Source organism: Triplophysa rosa, linkage group LG19 (assembly GCF_024868665.1).
Source record: "Triplophysa rosa linkage group LG19, Trosa_1v2, whole genome shotgun sequence".
Lineage (NCBI taxonomy): Eukaryota > Metazoa > Chordata > Actinopteri > Cypriniformes > Nemacheilidae > Triplophysa > Triplophysa rosa.
In genome coordinates, this window is record NC_079908.1 from 9,891,136 (window position 1) to 9,912,055 (window position 20,920).

General features: G+C 40.2%; 1 protein-coding gene across 1 annotated transcript; it reads left to right on the top strand.

The window, feature by feature from the left end:
- The first annotated feature begins 1,633 nt into the window (after positions 1-1,633).
- pwwp2a (PWWP domain containing 2A) lies at positions 1,634-20,140 on the top strand. The gene is made up of 2 exons (XM_057360082.1): positions 1,634-3,898; positions 15,068-20,140. The coding sequence occupies exons 1-2, from the start codon at positions 2,802-2,804 to the stop codon at positions 16,998-17,000; spliced, it is 3,030 nt and encodes a 1,009-aa protein (XP_057216065.1). The 5' UTR covers positions 1,634-2,801; the 3' UTR covers positions 17,001-20,140.
- Positions 20,141-20,920: the final 780 nt, after the last annotated feature.

A 20,920-nucleotide genomic window follows, 5' to 3' on the forward strand; every position in this document is an offset into this window, starting at 1 on the left:
AATTCATCTTAATTTTGTATATTGAGACACCGCTAATTTAGACTTTTTTAAGACATTAAGAATTTTCCTGCCATATTATCTTTTGTATTAAACCAGCTCGTAAATGTACAGGATTCTGCACCTGCATGTGCTCAACTCAGATCTGAAACTTGGCAGTACAGAAGACTTGCCTTGACCTTGCCTTTGAAGGAACAGAAAGCTCTTTACTTCAGGCCACACACAGGATGATCTCGCTGAGACAAGCTATATGTTCATCAAATAATTTAATTTATATACACACCGTGCATAGAAACGAAAAACTGAGATCAAGAAATTAGCTTTGTCCTCTACGTCAAATCCTCTTATTTGTCCCACAGGCCATTGCCCTTCAGCATATAACACCCTGTTAGTTTCTCATAGAATAGAGTTTTCATTGCATCATCTCTCTTCCCTTCAGCAGCCATTCCAGCTTAACAGAGAGAGCAAATGTCTTACATTTTCATTGTTGTTGTTGAGATATGTATAGATAAATTACAGCTTCAAAGATCTCAAGCCTTGCACAACGATGAACTAAAAGGAGATAAAAGCTAAAGGAGAACAGGATGAGGGCCCTCGTAGAGCTAGCTGCAAGGTCTGACCTCTGAAAGCACACATTAAGTGAACAGAGAACGGTACAACATTTGTCTGGATTGAAAGATTTCTTTGTAAAAGTAAAGGCTATTGAGGATGAGATATTGTTATTAAAAGGTATGACAGGGTCAGCGGTGTGAGGAGGACTCGCTTTATTATTGGTCTCTAAATGTTGGTACAATGGAAAAAAATTGGCACATTGTTTACCACATTTGCTATTTATCATCTGAATTAATGCGGTGTCACACCAGTATTGTCAATAGTTGTGATAATAAAAACCCTGATAAAATATATTGTGTTAATTAATATTGTGATAATTGTGTCTACACATATGATAATATCATATAATTTAGCACCCAAGGTTTGCTTTAAGAGTCCTACTGGTTACAAACTCTCTCTTTCACTCGTGTTTTGAGTTTATTTGCCCCAAAACACAAAATAAACTAAATTAAATATGAATTTGAATAACATGTTTATTCCTTAACATTTCAGAATAAAACAGAATAAAAAATACAACTTTAAAAACACTTTTAATAGATATCACGATAACATTGCCTTTGTGAAATATTTCTACAATAACCGTGTAGTATAAATCTGATTTTGTGACAGTCCTAATCCAAAATTAAGATTTCTTTGTATTGTTTTACATTCAGTTGAATAGTGTAGTAAAGTTGCAGGCTGGTAACCATTTACATACTGAATAAGTTCGGTTGTGATGTCATAGCTCTAAAAAGAGCATATACTATCACTAACAGTATATGGTACAATTGTGGTACGATCATTAAACTGTGTCCTTCACAATAGACACCATGAAAAAATGAGTTCAATGAGTGTAAACCAGAGTGAAACATAAACTTTTACAATACTGTAATTCTCTTAAAATTCTGTCATCATTTACTCACCCTCTTGTCATTTCAAACCTGTATGACTTTCTTTATTCTGTAGTCCTGTATCTTCAAATCTTCAAAATATCTTCTTTTGTGTTCTGCAGAAGAAAGTCATTCAAATGATGACAGAATTTTCATTTTTGGGTGAACTATCACTTTAAGGTTTGACAATAAATGTGTCATGTTGAAATATTGTTAATATTGTAACTCTCGTATATTTTAATGCATAAGACTGTAAAAATGTCAGTGTCAGTACTGTTAAAAAATAATCTGCGGTGTGAAAATGAATTGAATTTATTCATAAACATTTAGAGCAGCTATAATATCTTTTATTTTGCATAATGGTAAATTGATTAGCTATCATCAGACAGAAGGTGAAAGGTCACTCATGTTCAGTAGGTCGTGTAAAATATAATGGCAGGTAGTACCTAGTTAAAGGGATACTTCACCCAAAAATGATGTTGCCCCAAGGACATCAAGCACTTGGCAAAATCAGGAGAGCCTAGGAAAAAATACATTGGTAGTCAAAGGTACTCCAGAACTGTTTGCTGTCCTACATTCTTCAAAATGTCTTTTTTTGTGTTCAACAGAACAAAAAAATTATAAAGTAATTTTTCATTCTATGGGAGTCAATGGGGGGGATCTGTTTGGTTATAAGCATTCCTCCAAATATCTTTCTCTGTGTTCATCAGAACAAATAAAATTGTACAGATTTGGAACAACTCGAAGGTGAGTAAATGACAGAATTTTCATTTTTGGGTGAAGTGTCCCTTTAAGATGAGCTTATAAAATATGCAAGACGGCTTCTCTGAGCAAGACAGCACTGGTGCACATGGAAATAAAACAAATAGCTTTTACGTTTAAAAGTTTATTACACCGCTAAGCAATGCTGCCCCATCCATTATCTGCTCATATTTTACTTAATCTTTATTCCATTTACTTTGTTGTCATGATTAATGGTTTTATGAAGAGCATTATAATTAATTGTTATTGTCCCCGTTGACCGTATCAAAGCTAAGAACACAAAATTGGCCACCACACCAACTGACCCTGTCACAAATACACAACTCAACATCGCCTCTGGTGGCGACAAAGTTGTATCCTCACGATAAAGTATATTATCGACACAACAAAAGCCAATCGCAACAATGTTTCCAGGGGTTTTCTTTGAATGGCAAGACCCTGATCCATTAAAAAACACCGTACGTTAAATGAACCAATGGCAAGTGTCGGTGGTTGTAAGTGGGCGGGTTCAAATCTTATCAGTAGGAGAGGGCCATGTACTAGTTGCAAAGCGGAAAGAAAATGGCGGCCGTGGCTGCGGAGCCAGGAGCTGCTGCTGCGGCATCAACAACAGCGGGGGACGGGGTGGAGTACGACCCCGAGCCAGGAGAGCATGTGGACGACCTACAGGTCCGTTCAGCGCCCGACTTCGTCCCAGAAACGGAGCTGTGTTACCAACCGGAGGATGTGGATGCAGTTCAGGAATGCAGCCATGTCCAAATGGAAATCAGAAGGCCGGACCTTCAAGCCGCGGGAAAAGCCCTCGCTGTCCATGCGGACGGTGAGCAAACCGACACGGCGGATTCCTGGGGGCGCTTGGACGCAAACGAGCAGCCCGTGCTTATGGACTACAGGTACACGGGCGTTTCTGAGTACGGGGAACGTTTAAAGGATTCGTACTCGCCAAAGGTGGAGGCTGCGAGCGAGGTCTATCCTCTCGAATCCAGCCCCTGCCTTCTCCCGAACCCCATCCCCGACTCCCAGCCCTCCGTGGTCTTCTTGCATTCTCTCCCCGCTCATCCTTCGGAACCCGAAACCGGACTGTCTCTCGCCAAGCCAGCCGAACCGACTGTCGATTATGACTCCAATCCCGTATCAACCCATCATACTGATCTCGAGTGTGAACTGATAGGCTTCACGCAACCGGAGCCAGAACCCGCTAATGACGCTCCCGGGTCAGAACACAAAAGTCACGAGGATGCATTTCATGAAATCCCGAACCCATCGGATCATCTGGACTCGCTGTCAAACGCAGAGGAAACGTCACTGGAGGAGTCAGTGGGACAGAGCTGCATTAGTGATTTTTCTACTGTTTCTAGCAAAGACTCTCCCGAATTAACAGCGGTCGTGGATCAGTCGCTCATCTCATCCTCGGAATCGGAGGAGGTGCGCTCGCATCCTCTTCACGAACAGAGTTTTGAAACGGACCTCAGTGAACCTGATGGGGTGTCAGAGTCGAAGCCCCCGGTTCTGTGTGCGGAGCCTGACACGGTTGGCAGTCTCGTGCTCGGGTCAGAGGTTCGTGTCACACTGGATCACATCATCGATGATGCGCTCGTGGTGTCGTTCCGTTTAGGCGAGAAGATCTTCTCCGGAGTTCTCATGGACCTTTCGAAAAGGTAAACATGCGTGAAATATTCACCCCTAAACTGTGGCCTACGTCACAGCTGTCAAAATTATGTTTACATTGTGTGTATCAGCGTGTAAGGAGCATCTTTCTTTCTCCTCAACTTGTTCAGATTTAAGAAAAAAATTATTGGGTTGGGTACTTAAATTTCATTCAAATTTTCCCAATTTTAATAACATTTTAGCTTTTTTGACGAATTTTAGCTATTCATCTACATACTACTGGGCTGCAACAATTGAAATTGTGTAAGTACAAATGTTCAGTGTAGTCCTTCGGTTATTATGGGATCTATGAAACACCATGTATAACGTTCATTAAATTAGAAAATTTAAATACAGTATGTCATGCTGCTGTCACCGCTCGATTTCATATCAACTCTTCGTATTCAGGACTATGACAATTATACATACCCTGGGATAACAGTGTTACGCTGTTGATCAACACCCTACACCCCCCACAACTCCCCTCAACACCCTCTTCACACATTCTCCGTGTCATACATGAATCATAGCTGTGCCCAATTTATCGTGTCATTTATGTGGCCCTGCACTGTGTGGTATCACCAGTCTCTCAGTTCTCACTTGAGATAACATTCTTGTGATGTTTCTTTGGTGGGAAAGTGTCCAGAAGAGCCTGTGCAACAACATTGTCAGAAAGTGACTATTGCATCGGCTGGAAATGATGCTTTTAGAGGAAACACCCAGAATTAAACCAGAACTAAAGCATGTGCGCACACATTGCCAACAAAACACAGACAGATGACTCTGTTTCACTTACCGAGTGCGGTTCATGTCCGGTATCTTTTAGCGCTGGGACCGCTCCATCTATCAGTTTCAAACGATCTCTAAATCCAGCGTTATATCCACCGTTTGTATGACATCCATCACTGAAACGCCGTGAACAAACAAACAGACCTCAATTTCTCTCACTATTGCCAGAGTAACGAGCTGCAGCTGCAGGCCCACAGCGCAGCCAATCTTGATGGTAAGCAAGTCTTGCTCGTCGGTTGATGCTTGGGCGGGCTATTTCTTTCACATTGCCGTGGGCGTGCTTTTCTGGGAGAATTGCCCAATAAGGGACTAAGAAAAGTTGTTACGTAACTTTTTCATGTTTGAAAAAAACTTGCTGGAACCTATACGAACCTTGGGGGAGTGTATCGAGCACAGAAATGCTTCGTGATACGTCCAACTCGTTTTTTGACAAGTTGACCATGTCAAGCATGAGAAGACAGCATGTTTAAATAAGTCAGAATTAGAGGTCTGCACGGGCTTTAAACGAAAGCCCAAACCCGGCCCGTGCCCAAGATTGTTTAACCTGAACCGGCCCGACCATTACAGTTACATTTTAAGTCCTAACCCAAAGTGCGTTTAACAGCAAGCTTTGTTGAAATGTGCTGCATTTTATGATTGCTTGCGATGATAATTAAACAAATAGCTACATGTAGGCAAACACCGTTTCATCAAGGCACGGCTGCCCCCTCAGCAGTGAACACACAAGAAAAAATAAGAAATACCACAAATTTACCAATAACTAAATTTGCTGTGGGTGAACAGGTGTAAAAGTCAAAAATCATTTTTAAACCCTCTGGAAATGTTGGTTTAAGATAGGGCTGCAACTAACGATTATTTTAATTGTCGACTAATCTAACGATTATTTTTTCGATTAGTCGGCTAATCTAACGATTATTTTTTTTTATTAATCTAATAAAGATTTTTTGGATTACTTTATTAATCCTTTGGCAAACTTTGCAAATAAACAATAAGTTCTAGTATTTTCTTACATTATAAAGCAAATCATACTTTTTACTCCACTACATTTTATAAATAAATATTGTTGTTTTAACATTTTAATCCGTGTTTACATTAAAATCACCATCTTCTTTTAATTAAGTAGTTTTAATTTCAAAAGTAAAAAAATACTGATTTTTTAATGTACTTAAGTACTGTATTAAAGGTAAAAAAAAATGTTTTATTGCACTTATGCTTTTTGTTGTCCTTATGTTGTTCCAATTGCTTCCATTGTTTCCCTCATCTGTAGGTCGCTTTGGATAAAAGCGTCTGCTAAATGACTAAATGTAAATGTAAAAACATTAAAAAATGTGTATATGAAATACTAGAGCATGATATATGCTCTGTATTTTTTTCCTCCAAGTAATATCCGACTCTATTTTCAGTCTCATAATGTAATTGAGTAAAAGTAAAATACTACTATCTGTCTCTGTTTATTGTACAAAACTATCACCGTATAAAAGACTCTAATGCAGAGTGGCGTTAAAGCGAGCCCGCGCACCCGGAACTCAGAATGATGCGCTTAATGCATTCGCTTCGTTATTTACAGTTATGCGCATCCCGGACGCACAATGATGCGCTTAAAGCACCTACTCCTTCTGAAGTCCCGGGGATCATTTTGCTCCCCAAAGTAAATAATAGTTAGAACACAATGAGAAGAGATGATATGTTACATGTTTAACACATAGTGCGTTCATTCAATCCGACAGTATACAGTTAAATCAGAGGTTTAAAAAGAGTTATTTCGTATGAAGACGCAACATATTCAGACCGCTTCCAGTGCTTCTAATAAACTAAGCTATACTCAGCGAGTAACGTTAACTCACAGTCTCTAGCAAAATACATTTTAAACAAAACCACAGACTATCATCTTGTCATTATGAAGAATAATGAAAACATTGGAACATGTTGGAAAGAGTAGCGTCCTGACCGTCACCGTACACACGCATGCTGACTGGAGATTGACAGACAGCACCAGCGGAGGTCAGAGTTTCTTCATTATGCTATATTGGTTTATTCCTCGCATAAAGCTATCGAATGACATAAAAAGTGCATTGGTGGTTTCATGATAGTTAGTCCTTTTTGAAGCTTAAGAGTAATTTAAACAGGGTCACAGTCTGCAAAGGTTCACATACACTAACTTACACTACTACCATAGCGTTAATGTAAATCATTAATGTAAAGTGTAGTTTTACATTACAAAAAAGTAAATTACAAAAAAGTAATTTATTATGAAAGTCTACATCTACGTGCCCCTCTCCTTCCGTTTGTGATTGCGTGTCCATGCTGTGATGATCGTATTCCGGGGTAACATTAGGGGGAATTCCTCCGTCCATTCACTAACTTACTGCGTCCGAGGCTCTCGATCGCTTTTTGTCGGGTGTATTATTCTTTCTCTTGTTCTGCTGATTAACTTACACACGCCCGGGAACAGAAACTGCTATTACAGCAGATAAACGTAAATAATACGATGCGTCGACGCATTTCACGCATGTCGTTGCAGCCCTAGTTTAAGCGCCGTCCTCCTCTGATTAAAAGTTAGCCCAGCTGCACTGAAGTTCCTCTCGCTGCTGCTGCTAACGTCACTTGCAGGGATGCTGAGGATACTACGGGCCGGTCTTGACAGTAATGACAAGATCATAATTCTTCCAGAGTGCAGCTTTCCCTGCATCATTTGGAACTGTATTACGTTTTCCATCGCTAATATTTTGCTTTATCGCACTCATCTTACCATCACCTGCTGTGTTGTGACAACGAGGACAAGAGCGAGAGCACGTACGCAGAACAGTTTATGCGAAAAATATGTGTTTTCTCTCGTGTTTTTTTGTGGTCACAACGCAGCAAACACGCAAGCACACGCCACGGCACGCAAACTATCTATATGGCCTATATATTCTTTTTGTTACAAACCCGAACCCGAAGCTATTCATTAAACATTGCAGACCTCTAGTCAGAATGCATGAAACACCATTGCATCCCCCCTCTCTTTCGCCTGTAGCTGAGGGATTCTGGATGTTAGACATTATCGTTAATAGCGCTGTCAATATGGATATTTCTCTTAAACAAACGCATCGATTCGCTTCAGAAGACCTTTAAGACAACGGAGCCGTTATTTGATCGATGGATGCACTGGAGTACCGCTTTAATATTCCTGCATTAATTGTGGGGTGTAACTGCAGCAACACACTAACTGAACTCTAATGTTTAGAGCACTTGGTGTCATGCTGTCCAGTTTATTTTTAGTCATATTTCTTAGGGCTATTTTCATATGCATTTTTCAATCTTAGATTATTCCTAGCACCTGGGTAAACTAATGGGAGAGAGAAATATCTTTGGATGACTGTCGTATTATTTAATTCAGAAACATAGGTTGTCTCCTAAATTATATACTGTACAACTTGGTACAACCTAAAGTGCATCCTAATTAGGGCTGGGTATCAATTCTGATGTTCCGATTCAATTCCGATTCACAAGCTCTCGATTCGATTCGAGTCAATGATTATAGATTTAATTCAAATCCTATAGATATTTCTAAAAAAGGTCGGTAAACATCAGATTACAATGGTGAATTAAAAAATGAAATGAATATTAAACTGTAAACAGACTTGGGTATATTGAAACAGAACAGTCGCATACCTTGATCAAACAGGATTAGGGCTGCAGCTATCGATTCTTTTACTAATCGAGTATTCTACTGATTTTTCCATCGATTAATCGGGTATTCGGATAATAAGTACTTTTTCTTTATTAAAAAGCAATACTAAATATACAAGAGAAAATAAGACAGGTCTCTTAAAATGAGTAAAACAACTAATTTGTTTCCTTTTTAGAACAATTAGTTTTTATTGCTGAAATAGCATACATTAATATCTGTGAAAACTAAACCCATTTAGTACATTCCATTGCCATATTAAATTCAAAATGCAATATAATACAAATATATAAATAAGAAACATGAATAAAAATGGAAATAATAATTTCAAACAATAGCCTATGACTTTTATTTTGGCAGGTTGTCAGAAGACGCTTATTTTTTAGTATGTCTGTTTCTTCACTCAAACAATAACATGTTTGTGAAATAAACTCTCAGCGCAACTCTGGAGGTGAAGTTCATGTCCTCATTCAGCGCAGACGCAGACAAATTCATGAGCATCACGCGTGTAGCACGTTAAACTGTGCAGTTCATTCACTCAGACACGCAGACCAGACAGATGACATGTGTAAATAACAGGATTCGGTGTCCACTAGTCCGCATCTAGTTTGATGGACTCAATGCAGCCGGAAAACAAGTTTCACTCGTAAAATAGACTAAAACTAAGTAAAATATCAGTTCACCATTTCAATAAGCTATTAGGGCTGTGACGGTGGCATTTTTTTACCACCGCGGTGGTAATAGACAAATCGACCGCGGTGGTGCGGTGGTTGAGAAAAGTATATTATTTATATAAATAATATTTATATTATTATATTTGCGTGTAGCAACCACATGACGAGTGGAAGAGAAATATAGACCTTATTTAAATACTTGAAATTGTTAAATAATTGAAATATGATATCTGAAATAAATGAGGATGAAACATCCGTCAATGTTTAACGCGCAAATCCATCAGTGAAACGGCACACTACAGCATATAAAACATTTAAATAAACATCAGTAAATAATGAAAACTTAAATGATATAAGAAAGCTAAATACTAAATAAAAAAGCTCTTGTTGCAGTAACTTCAGTCAGTGGCGTATTAACCCTTACAGTCCTTAACAATTCCATTTGAAACAAACTGTTTAAACCTACATTGGCTTTCCTATTCAGATTGCCATAAAAACTTTACTTTTTCCGACTCGTTGATGTGAAACTTACTTGTTGACATTGTCCAGATTAAAATGTGTACAGCTGCACTAAATGCGCGTTCAGAAGATGTGCACAGGAGCGCAAATGAAGAGATGTCTCTCCGCAACCGCGGCAAAACCTGCGCGCGCTCCGACACTAAGCAAGCGGGTCATAGCCAGTTTTGATTTTACGTATCTGTTCATTTCACAACAAGATCCATTGCAGAAGCCGCAGAATAACCTAGGTTTCGCTGCAGGCCTGCGCTCTTACGCACCAACGGAAACGTATGCCAATAATTTCTGTTAATTTAAAATCTTTTAAATAAAACCATCCACAACTGAAAGGCTACAACTAGCAATCGTTATCGCAACTCTCATATTTATTACACCTATATTTGTCAGAGTGACGTGCACTACCGCCGGTGGCAGTTCTCCACCGTCATGGCACTTTACCATCGCTGTGGTGCGGTTGTCACGGCAACCGTCACAGCCCTATAAGCTATCAGTTATTTATCAGCATGAGAAATACGTGTGAGCGTGTGAACATACTAAAATGCGTGTGTCTCACGGTGAATGCATGAGACTGTAACATGAATAGAGTTTAGCGGGCTGTGCGTCAGTAATAACGGTCCGTGGGGAAAAGCAGCGCTCCGTGTGTACTGTAGTTAAATGGATTAAACGAGGCTTCGAGGCAATAAAAATTGCCTTGATGATTTTTTGCATTCGAATAACTCGAGTTACTCGAGGAATCGTTTCAGCCCTAAACAGGATCAGGTTATTTTACATTTAAGATGCAGTATAACAAACAAAATTTCACAAAATTTGCTGTGAAGAGATTAGGGCTGATAAGATTCCTCGAGTAACTTGAGTAATTCGAATACAAAAAATCATTGAGGCAAATTTTGTTGCCTCAAAGCCTCGTTTAATCCATGTAACTACAGTACACACGGAGCACTGCGTTTCCCCACAGACCGTTATTACTGACGCACAGCTCTCTAAACTCTATTCATGTTACAGGGCTCTCAAGTCTCACGCATTCACCTTGAGACACATGCATTTTAGACTGTTCACACGCTCACACGTATTTCTCATGCTAATAAATAATTGATAGCTTATTGAAATGGTGAACTGCTATTTTACTTCGTTTTAGTCTATTTTGCAAGTGAAACTTGTTTTCCGGCTGCATTGAGTCCATCAAACTAGATGCGGACTAGTGGACACCGAATCCTGTTATTTACACATGCCATCTGTCTGTTCTGTGTGTCTGCGTGAATGAACTTAACGTGCTACACGCGTGATGCTCATAAATTTGTCTGCGTCTGCGCTGAATGAGGACATGAACACATGAACTTCACCTCCAGAGTTGCTCTGAGAGTTTATTTCACGAACATGTTATTGTTTGAGTGAAGAAACAGACATACTAAAAAATAAGCGTCTTCCGACAACCTGCCAAAATAAAAGTCATAGGCTATATATTACTATTTAATAGTAAAAAAAAGAAACAAACTAATTTATACAAACTAAATGCATCATGCATAAGCTGAAGTTAGTTATTTACCTTTGAAATTATTCTTTCTATTTTTATTCATGTTTCTTATTTATATATTTGTATTATATTGCATTTTGAATTTAATATGTCAATGGAATGTACTAAATGGGTTTAGTTTTCACAGATATTAATGTATGCAATTTCAGCAATAAAAACTTTAATTGTTCTAGAAAGGAAACAAATTAGTTGTTTTACTCATTTTAAGAGACCTGTCTTATTTTCTCTTGTATATTTTAGTATTGCTTTTTAATAAAGAAAAAGTACTTATTATCCGAATACCAGATTAATCGATGAAAAAATCAGTATAATACTCGATTAGTAAAAGAATCGATAGCTGCAGCCCTAGAAGAGATGCTGAAATCATTTGAACTGCATCTGCCATGTTATTTAAAGCGGCCCTAACACACTCGGTTTCTGCCAATCTCATATTAATTTTGAGTACCTATAGAGTAGTATTGCATACTTCTTATTTTCGAAGAGTATTTAGTTTGATCACATTTATAAAAGATAGACACAGCTGTAAGATTATTTCCGAAAGCATACGGCGTGTGCGGGGGGGGGGGAGGGGTAGGCTGAACTAAAGCACATGTAAAGCACCCATTGCCAACAAAACACAGACATCGGTTTCACTCACCACATGCCAGCATATTTTAGCGCTGGGAAGGCTCCATATATCAGTTTCAAACGATCTCCAAATCCAGCGTTATATCCACCGTTTTTATAACATTCGTCACCCAAATGCAGTGAACAAACAAACATCTGAACTTCGCGAACGTATGCTCTCTCTCTCTCTCCTGCACACAAGTGAAAGTGACGTCTACGCATGCTCCTTCTCCTGCCCTCGTTGCTGCTGCATGGGCGTGCTTTTCCGGGAGAATTGTCGAATAAGGGACTAAGAAAAATTGTTACGAAACAGTTTTATGTTTGAAAAAAACTTTCCGAAACCTGTACGATCGCTGGGGGAGTGTATCGAGCACAGAAATACTACGTAATACGCCCAACTCGTTTTTTGACAAGTTGACCATGTTAAGCATGAGAAGACAGCACGTTTAACATTGTAAAGAAATCAGAATGCATGACACACCGTTGCATCACCCCTTTAAGCAATGAATGAATGATATGCTCCCTGTTGTTCGGGTGCCGCCGAATCTCAGCTTTTTTCCAGTAACAAATAAAAATATTTTTTTACATCATATATTTAAAAATATCAAAACACCAACATATGAGCATGTCCAAACGAAACTGAAAATACGCAAAAAAACATATTTCATACATATGTAAAGTTTAAATATTTTTTTTACCGCCACTTGGACTGTTCCTAGGAGAGAATGGCTCCGCTCAGCTCCGCCCATTGTACTGATGCGCGCTCATGTGGGACACGCGTCCCAGCTATCTCAGATTGGTTTCACGGTTGCCTTGTCCGAACCCTAGTTTGAATGCTCCCACTGCCCCCGCTGGACTGCGTTCATATTATTATTTTTGGGTCCAAACCAGGGGTCGTTTGCGTCATCAAGCCTGCAGCTGTCGCTTGTAACGATGACACAGGAGAAGGCGGCAAAATGCATTACAGTGCTCGCTTCACTTTTATACATATGTTTTGTTTCCAAAGCTTCAGTACATAATGGCACTTTCGTCTATGAATGTACTGCAAATGCTCTTAAGAACGCTTAGAAATGAGACATACAGCTCTCTGCTTGGAGCGCGTCAGTCACGTTCGTCAGAAAAGTGAGTGAAACAAGCACACATTTTTACCAAATAATATGTAATTAATAGCGGTTCACTTATGCGATTTGGTACGATTGCGTTCATATCAGCAACGAAGCGTACTGGAGTTCATGTGAACTGCACCCAGACCTCCCTTTTTAAGCGGACTCTGGTACACTTCGCAGGTGCGCACCTGGGTTCAGAAGACAGCCTTCACATCAACCAAAAGAACCGAACTCTGACCTTAATCGAACCCGGGTGCGCACCAAAAGTGCTAATGTGAAACCGCCAGACTGCGCCGTCAGTGTGTTGTTGCCGTTTTCAACCTCCTACTTGTGTGAGCTAGCGTTCTCATCCCTGGCGTACGTGAAAAACAAAAAAAGGCAGCGCCTGTCAGTGGAGCACGATCCACAATCTACCCCCGTATCAAGAGGCTGTGCTCCCAAAAGCAGGCACATGTATCCCATTAAAATACCCAGTTTCATGCACAGGTATTTTAGTTTCCTTTTTAGGTCGTAAGGTCAAGTTTGAACAAAGCAAATAAGAACCTAAAGAAAATGTAATGCATTTGTAATAAATTCATGCAGCTGTTTATACTTCATTTGTTGTTTGCTCATCTGGATTTAATTTTATATATGTATGTACGCATGTACATTTAGTTTAATCAGGGTTGGGGTGCCGTGGGATAAAAAACACTACAAAGGGGTGCCTTGCTTTCAAAAATTTTGAGAACCACTGATCTAGTGGATAGTAGTAGCAATAACATTCATGTTAATGAATGTTCAGTGCTTGTGGAAAATGAAAGAAAAAACAGTTTCACGGCTTTTGAGAATCGATATCGAATCGTCCGCATTTAAAAAAAATGATTTTTCGAAATCTTTTCCCAGCCGTAATCCTAATTCAAATACTAATGCACTGGGATTTTTTGGTATAAATCTGGTGAGTAGTGTGTTTCTCACTGAAAATTCCAACAAGACAAAGTACACTCTGAATACCCTAATGATACACTTATTCATACAGAAAAAATAAGTGTGGAATGTTATGTTTTTACTGAAACCATTTTTCACATGTTTTTCTCTTTTTCTGCTTTGTAGAAAAGATGCATACTTAATGCATACGGTATCCAACGTTCCACACATAATTTTTTGTCTGAAAAGCATTCTCATCACTACTCATGGTGCACATTTTGTTTAGTGTGTGAACCCACTGCTTGCACTTTATACTATAAAATTGTGTTCAGTAGTGCATAATAGGGGTGGGCGGAATGACCAAAAATCTGTTTCACGGAATTAAGTTTTATTTCACGGTAATGATATATTTCACGGTTACAATCTCCTATTTTAATTCTATATCTTTATCTTATATCTAATTTTTCTTAGCTTGATTTAATTGATTAATTTATTAGTTAATTTAAATGCTCACCATAGTTAAAATGTAGGCAAGTTATGAAAATGTACTAAAGATATCAAATTAAGTTCTGATAATCAAATGTATTATTTATTTATATTTATCTTCTGGCTATATCATATGTATACAGTAGGAAGATAGACAACATATATAACAATAAAGTATGAATATGCACAAACAATGAGAGTACAGTATATGACTAGTGTTATAAACTGGTGTTCATGGGGTCTGTACTCTCTATTAGATGAGCAATTTTAGTGTGTTGCGACTCTCTGTCTTTAGGTTTGTTTATTCTTGGGCTTGTTTTTGCACTGCAAGTCTCTGGTGACTCCTCACGCGTCTCCCAAAACTGGAGGTAGAAGCGTATCACATCAAAGCGCTCGCGAGCATCATCGCGCATTTCAACGCAAGTTTCACCTTGGCTCGCCTGAAGTTAAACTTTATAAAACTATTAACAGCTTTTCAAAACAACCTGACTTCTGAAATACATGTTGAGAATGAGCTTTTTTAAATGCTGGCGCAGATCCCTGCACGAGCACTGCGGGTGAGAGAAGCGCTGGACTGGAGCGGATCACTAAACTACAGACTGAAAGAAGGTCAAAAGAATGTTTGATATGTTCATTTGTTACGGTTGGATTAATTCATTAGTTTTTTTCAGAATAGCACCTAATTTGCAGAGCGCCGAGTTAACCACGCCTACTTATTTACATTCCGCGGAATACACGGAATAGAAAAATCTCTTACGGTTGACATTTTATTCCGCGGTAACGGAATATTCCGTAATTCCTCCCAGCCCTATACTCTAGTATCTTAAACCCGAGTGGATTGCACCTTGACCACACTGTGCTTTTTAAACTTAATTTCTTTCTCATTCTCTCTCCCTCAGGTTTGGACCTTACGGAATTCCTATTACGGTGTTCCCCAAGAGAGAGTACAAGGACAAACCAGAATCTATGCAGCTAAAGAAGGAAGCATTCCAGTCAGAGACAGATAAAGGTGTCACTCAAGGACCTACTGATTCCCCAGTTAAGGATCCAACGGATACTCCTGATGCCCCCCTTAAGGACGCTGCCGAAGCTCCTGCTGTGCCCCAGCCCAGTCCCAACCCTCAGCCCAACCCATGGACCTCAAAACCACCTCCCTTGTTTCAGGAGGGGGCCCCTTATCCACCTCCGTTGTTCATCAGGGACACCTACAACCAGTCATTACCTCAGCCTCTACCCCGCAAAATCAAGCGGCCCAAGCGTAGGCTGTATAGAGAGGAGCCCACTTCTATAATGAATGCCATCAAGCTCCGGCCGAGACAAGTTCTGTGCGATAAATGCAAAGGGACTGTGGTGCAAGGGGACAAGCGTGAGACCCGCAGAGGCCCTATCTCAGACTGCCGTAGTGACGATGCCAAAAGACGGCGAAATGACAACACAACGGCTGTTACCGGTAAGCGGCCACGCAATGAGCCTCGTTCCGAGGACAAGGGCCGTGGTACTGATGGGCCCAAGCGGCAAGCTTCAGCCATACGGGTGTCGTCGTCCACCTCCTCTCTGGGCCATAGTCAGGTCAAAGGTGCAGCTGCTGGTAACAAAGTTGTGAAGGGCGTGTCCAGTACGACGCAATCCTCGGCCAATGCCCGCATGCAGCTCAATGCCAAAAAAGTGCTTCAGAGCAAAAACGTTGACCACTCCAAAGCACGAGAGGTGCTCAAGATGGCCAAGGCTCAGAGAGGACAGAGAGAGACACTCACAGGTAGCGGTGGGAATTCCAAGGCCATAACCCGGGCCGCTGCTCTCCAGGAAGCCCACCAGAAGGTCCACTTCACCCGAAGACTGCAGCAGATCAGTGGAGGAGGTTCCAACCCCTTGCCACCCAGGATGCGTATCAAGCCCCAAAGGTACCGTAATGAAGAAAACGATTCTTCCTCATGTAAGCCGCCTTGCTTGGAGAAAGTGCTGGGAGGGGGCCATATAGTGCTGCCCAAACCAGCAGCGCCCCGCTGCACCTCCACACGCTCCTCCTCCTCCTCCTGCTCTGCAAGCCAAGCACCCAATGCAGTAGAGTCCCAGAGGTCAGACATAGCGCTCGAGTCCCTACTGAGCACTGCCCAACCCGATCCCCAAACGCTCCCAGCCCCGGAATACAGGGAAACCCACACGGAGCCGGAGGAACAGGAGGGGCGGGAGGAAAAGCGGGAGATGCACGGGAGCAAGGCTGGCAACCTAGTGGTTTACATGACCCTTAACCCCAGCCAGCCTGACTCCTCTAGTACCTCCATGTGCAGCGTCGATAGTGCAGATGATATAAAGTCGTCAAACTCTGAGTGTAGCTCTAACGAAACATTCGACCTTCCTCCTCCCGGCGACTTGCGGTCGGCCCCCGCCCCTGGCACATCCTCCGCTTTTGTCTCTGCCTCTCCCTCTGCTCCCAAGGACGACAAAAAAAGCAGTAAATCCCACAAAGCTGCTGTCTTTTCCAAAAACGTCTCAAAGTGCGTTGCCCTGGATGGCAGGACAATTTGCGTAGGGGACATCGTTTGGGCCAAAATCCTTGGCTTCCCTTGGTGGCCTGCCCGCATCCTAGCCATCACAGTCAGTCGCAAAGATAATGGGCTCTTAGTCAGGCAGGAGGCCAGAGTGTCTTGGTTCGGGTCGCCTACCACTTCCTTCCTGGCAATTACCCAACTTGCCCCATTTCTAGAAAACTTCCAGTCTCGCTTTGACAAGAAGAGAAAGGGCCTGTATCGTAAAGCCATCACTGAGGCTGCCAAGGCTGCCAAGCAGCTCACCCCAGAGGTTCGCGCCTTGCTAACTCAGTTTGAGACGTGAGGCTATGTGTCTTGGTAAGGTAGCAAAAACAGGCACCCAAGTGGGCCCCGTAAACCTTCCAAAACCTCTCAAACTTTGCCGTACCAGCTACCAGAGTGAAGCCTGGCAAACATCAGCCAGAACAAATTTATTTTTATTGAAAAGGCAAGTGAAGGGGATTGAATCGATTAACTGAAATGAAACGGTTATCATGTAGAGTATCCGATGTTCGTCCGTATGTAATCAGTCTTTTGAGTTTGTCATATCTTACAATTATTATACTCAAAACAGATGACGGAGAGTTCTAGGAAAATATTTTATGGGTTGCCCACAATATTAAGGCTAGCTAAATAGTATCTAAATCTAAAAGCTCTTGCGAGAGAATCTTTTGGATCTTGATCTGTGCACAAATAGCAAAGTTGCACCCTGAGTGGGATTTTTATTGAGCTGAATAGCTTTCTCTTGAAGAATTAGACGTTTGTGAAAATGTCTACCTGTATCAATTTTTAATTATTACCAACTAACCGATGCTACTTTGAGACGCGAGAATCTTTTGTCTGAATCCCTAACCTAGCACAATGAATGCTTCAGAGAAAGTGCTATACACCCTCAAGTGTCGGATCGTCCCTTCTGCATTTCCTGTCATTTGAATGTGTTTCTAGAAGACTGGTTCGATCTCCCTAAAATTACTACAGTCCTGAAATTCATTACAACACTATTTCAGTTTTCATTTCCTTGTAATGGAAGTTAGTGCAATCGTGAAAGCCGGCCCTGTTGGATACAGAGATTCTCGCTCCGGTAGAAAAAGAGACTTAATCGGTGCTGATCTTTCTTAGACGTTCTGAGACGACTAATCTAAGTCCAGTGATCCGTGCAGATGGCTGTTGATCTGGGTATGGCTTTTGGCCAGCCGTGGATTTGCAGGCAGTTGGGCTGCTGTTATGGGGGGAGGTGCCTGTAAGCCAAAGTCACCTCAAGTGCCACTGTGGGGAGAGCACAGCGACTCCGTAAATACCAGCTCGGAGCTGGAGAAACACGCCAGCCTATCTGTGCGCCCGCCTCCCTTGGCCCTCGCAGCTACAACATCTGCTCCCTGAGCTCATTTCTCCCTAATCTACTTGCCCAGCTTCTTTTTCTTTCCTCCACTTGTTTTGCTCCCTCCTGCTGTCGTCATATGTTTGTCTTAGATTGTTTTTTTACATCCATGTCTGATTTTTGTGCGAAATGTTCCCATCGTTCAGCCAACCCACCAGCCACTTTTTGCATGGATTTGGGCGTGCGTATTTTTTTTATGGAACCATAATGTTTATTCAGTTTAGACATATCGCATCAAGAAGCAAACTGTACGTTTTCAAGCGAATCATGTAGCTGCAATGGAATACCAAAACCTGTTCCATTAAATAACTAAAAGTAAACACTTGACGGCTGTGGTGCCCTGCTGAAAAAGTGTGGCATTGGCGCAAAGGGCAGGAGTTCTCATGTGTGAATATGTTCGTCATAATTATGGGCTGCTTTAGTTGTTCAGTGATCCAGTATTCATTGTCATTCGCTGAAATGTTTCGCTAAGGATTATTGTGTTTTCAATTTATTATTGTGCCTGAACTTTATTCCCTGTCATTTGAATACTATGGCTATGACTAAGGTTTTCAGTACACATTTCTATGTAAAGTGTTGAAAATGTTTTTCGACTGGTCGTTTGGAAGGAGAGTAGACTCAATGCTGAGAACAAACAGTTTGATTTGTGTGGATGAGCATTATCTCTTTTTTCCATGTCTGTAATCATGGTTATGTCTTTGCATCCATTAGCGTCTTCACCTGTCCAGTTATATTTAGACATCTGAGAAGGGACGTACTGTAAGATAGACTGGTCTTTCCATGCATGACATAGCAGGTAGAGATCGATGACGTAAGGAAAGAAACAAAATGATGCTTGGTAGGCCACACTGACTGACTGACAGATGTTTGTCTGAAGAGTATTTATTTGGTGGTTGGCTGTGTTTCATTTCAGCATCTTATTTTTTACTTATTATTTCTATCTGTTTGCAGGTCAGAGAATGCTGTAAAACCATTGAAAAAAAGTAACAGTTGAAGATATTGTGTACATGTTTTCTGATGTTTTAAGAGTATATAAATAAACTGTGAACTTCAAGAATTTGATCTAGTTGTCGTTATTTTCGTATTTTATCTTCAGCTTGTTTTCATCACTCCAAAGTTCTCAAATGCAATGGGTGCAGCCCACCATTGAATTGCATTTATATAAGGTGTAGTCTAATGCACAACCTTGGGAAAAGCTTTAAATCCCACGGTCAAAAAATATGTATCTTTCCAAATAAAATTACACAGATTTTTTTTCATTTTACAATTAGCAAAGTGCGTAAAAAAGACATATTTTCATACCTGCAAACAGATGAGAAATTATTAGGGAATCGTAAATCCAAAATGTGCCAAAACAATTTGACTACACATGGTAAAATACAAGGCTGCACAGGGTTGTCATAACTGTTCACAAAGGTTTTAGTTTCTGACATAGTCAGACATACACGCATAACATTATACTAGGACTGCACAATATATTAAAATTCACAAATGTGCATAACATTTTTGTTCTTCCAAGTTATGTATAGCCAAGTTTTAGGTTGATGCAGACAATGGCACACAATGTGCCTGTGTTTGCACGAGTGCAGGTGCATGCTCTGACGTGCAAAATATAATCAACAATCAGAAGGAATGTGAAACATGATTGTTGGTTATATCATTTTCAGATTTTAAATATTTTAAAACATACTGTACATTGTGTAAACCATAACATCACATTAAACTTAAATCAGTTTATTAGTTCCATAGCTTATTTGGTTACACTTTTCAAATTAAAACAAATGCGCATTCAAGAAAAAGGAAACAATTCCTGAACAGGTTCATTAGGTCTTCATGGTACTACACATCTTTAATTGGTGGTAATATGCTGATTTCTCATCATTTCCTACTAAACTTGAGACGTGAGCTTAAAGCTACTAGTGGGAAATCGGTGGTTAATATGCCAAACTATATTTGAACTGCATTGCCTTATTAACTCTTATTTTTCTTGACATTTTATAGCAATTTCTATAAATGTTTATAAAAATACAAATTCTGCTTGAGGTAAAATATTCTTGTATCTTTTCTCCCCAGCACTGCAACTCTGAAGGGCTGCTGATTAGTCCATTGCCTAGAGCACTGCCATTGGTCAAGAGCCAGGAAGACGGGAGGAGCCGTCCACAGTTGGAGACACACCTGTAATGGAGAAATTATTTTTTATTTAAGAAAATAATTATATATTTATAATAATTAATTGCAGACTGTACACATTTTCCCAGTCAATCATGCTGAGATGAGTTTTTCAAAACACAATTCATGTTTACAGCATGCTTGAAACGGTCATTTGCAAATATTAAAGAGCACAGGGAAGCTCTGGCCATTATGGATTCGAGATGGTGATCAGGAACATAAATCAGGGGTTGTAAGTGTTTGAAATCAAAGTGAACATTTAATTTAAAATGAAATATTTAAAAATGCAATAAATATTGCATGTGCTATGCTTCACAGTACACATAGAGGACCGGGTCTTATTGCGCTTCTAGTCTAAATACCTGTGTTCCTTTTCAATGTTACCTGTGCTTTTATTTTGTATTGAGAAATTCTGAGCCTTAATGCAGTGGGTGGATTTATACCCTTTTCTTGAAGTCTCAGTAGAGCTTGAAGTTTTCTTTGTTGTGGCATCGAACACAATAAAATATACAGCAATGCAAATCACTTCACGCCACTATTCATCTGAATTTTACCTTTTCTAATAAACATGACAGTAAGATCCTAGCACACCTTTCCACAGACTCTTTCTTAATTATACAATGCTTTTTCAGATTTAAGGTTTGCCTCAAGGTTTTCCCATATTTTCCCAGCAGCCT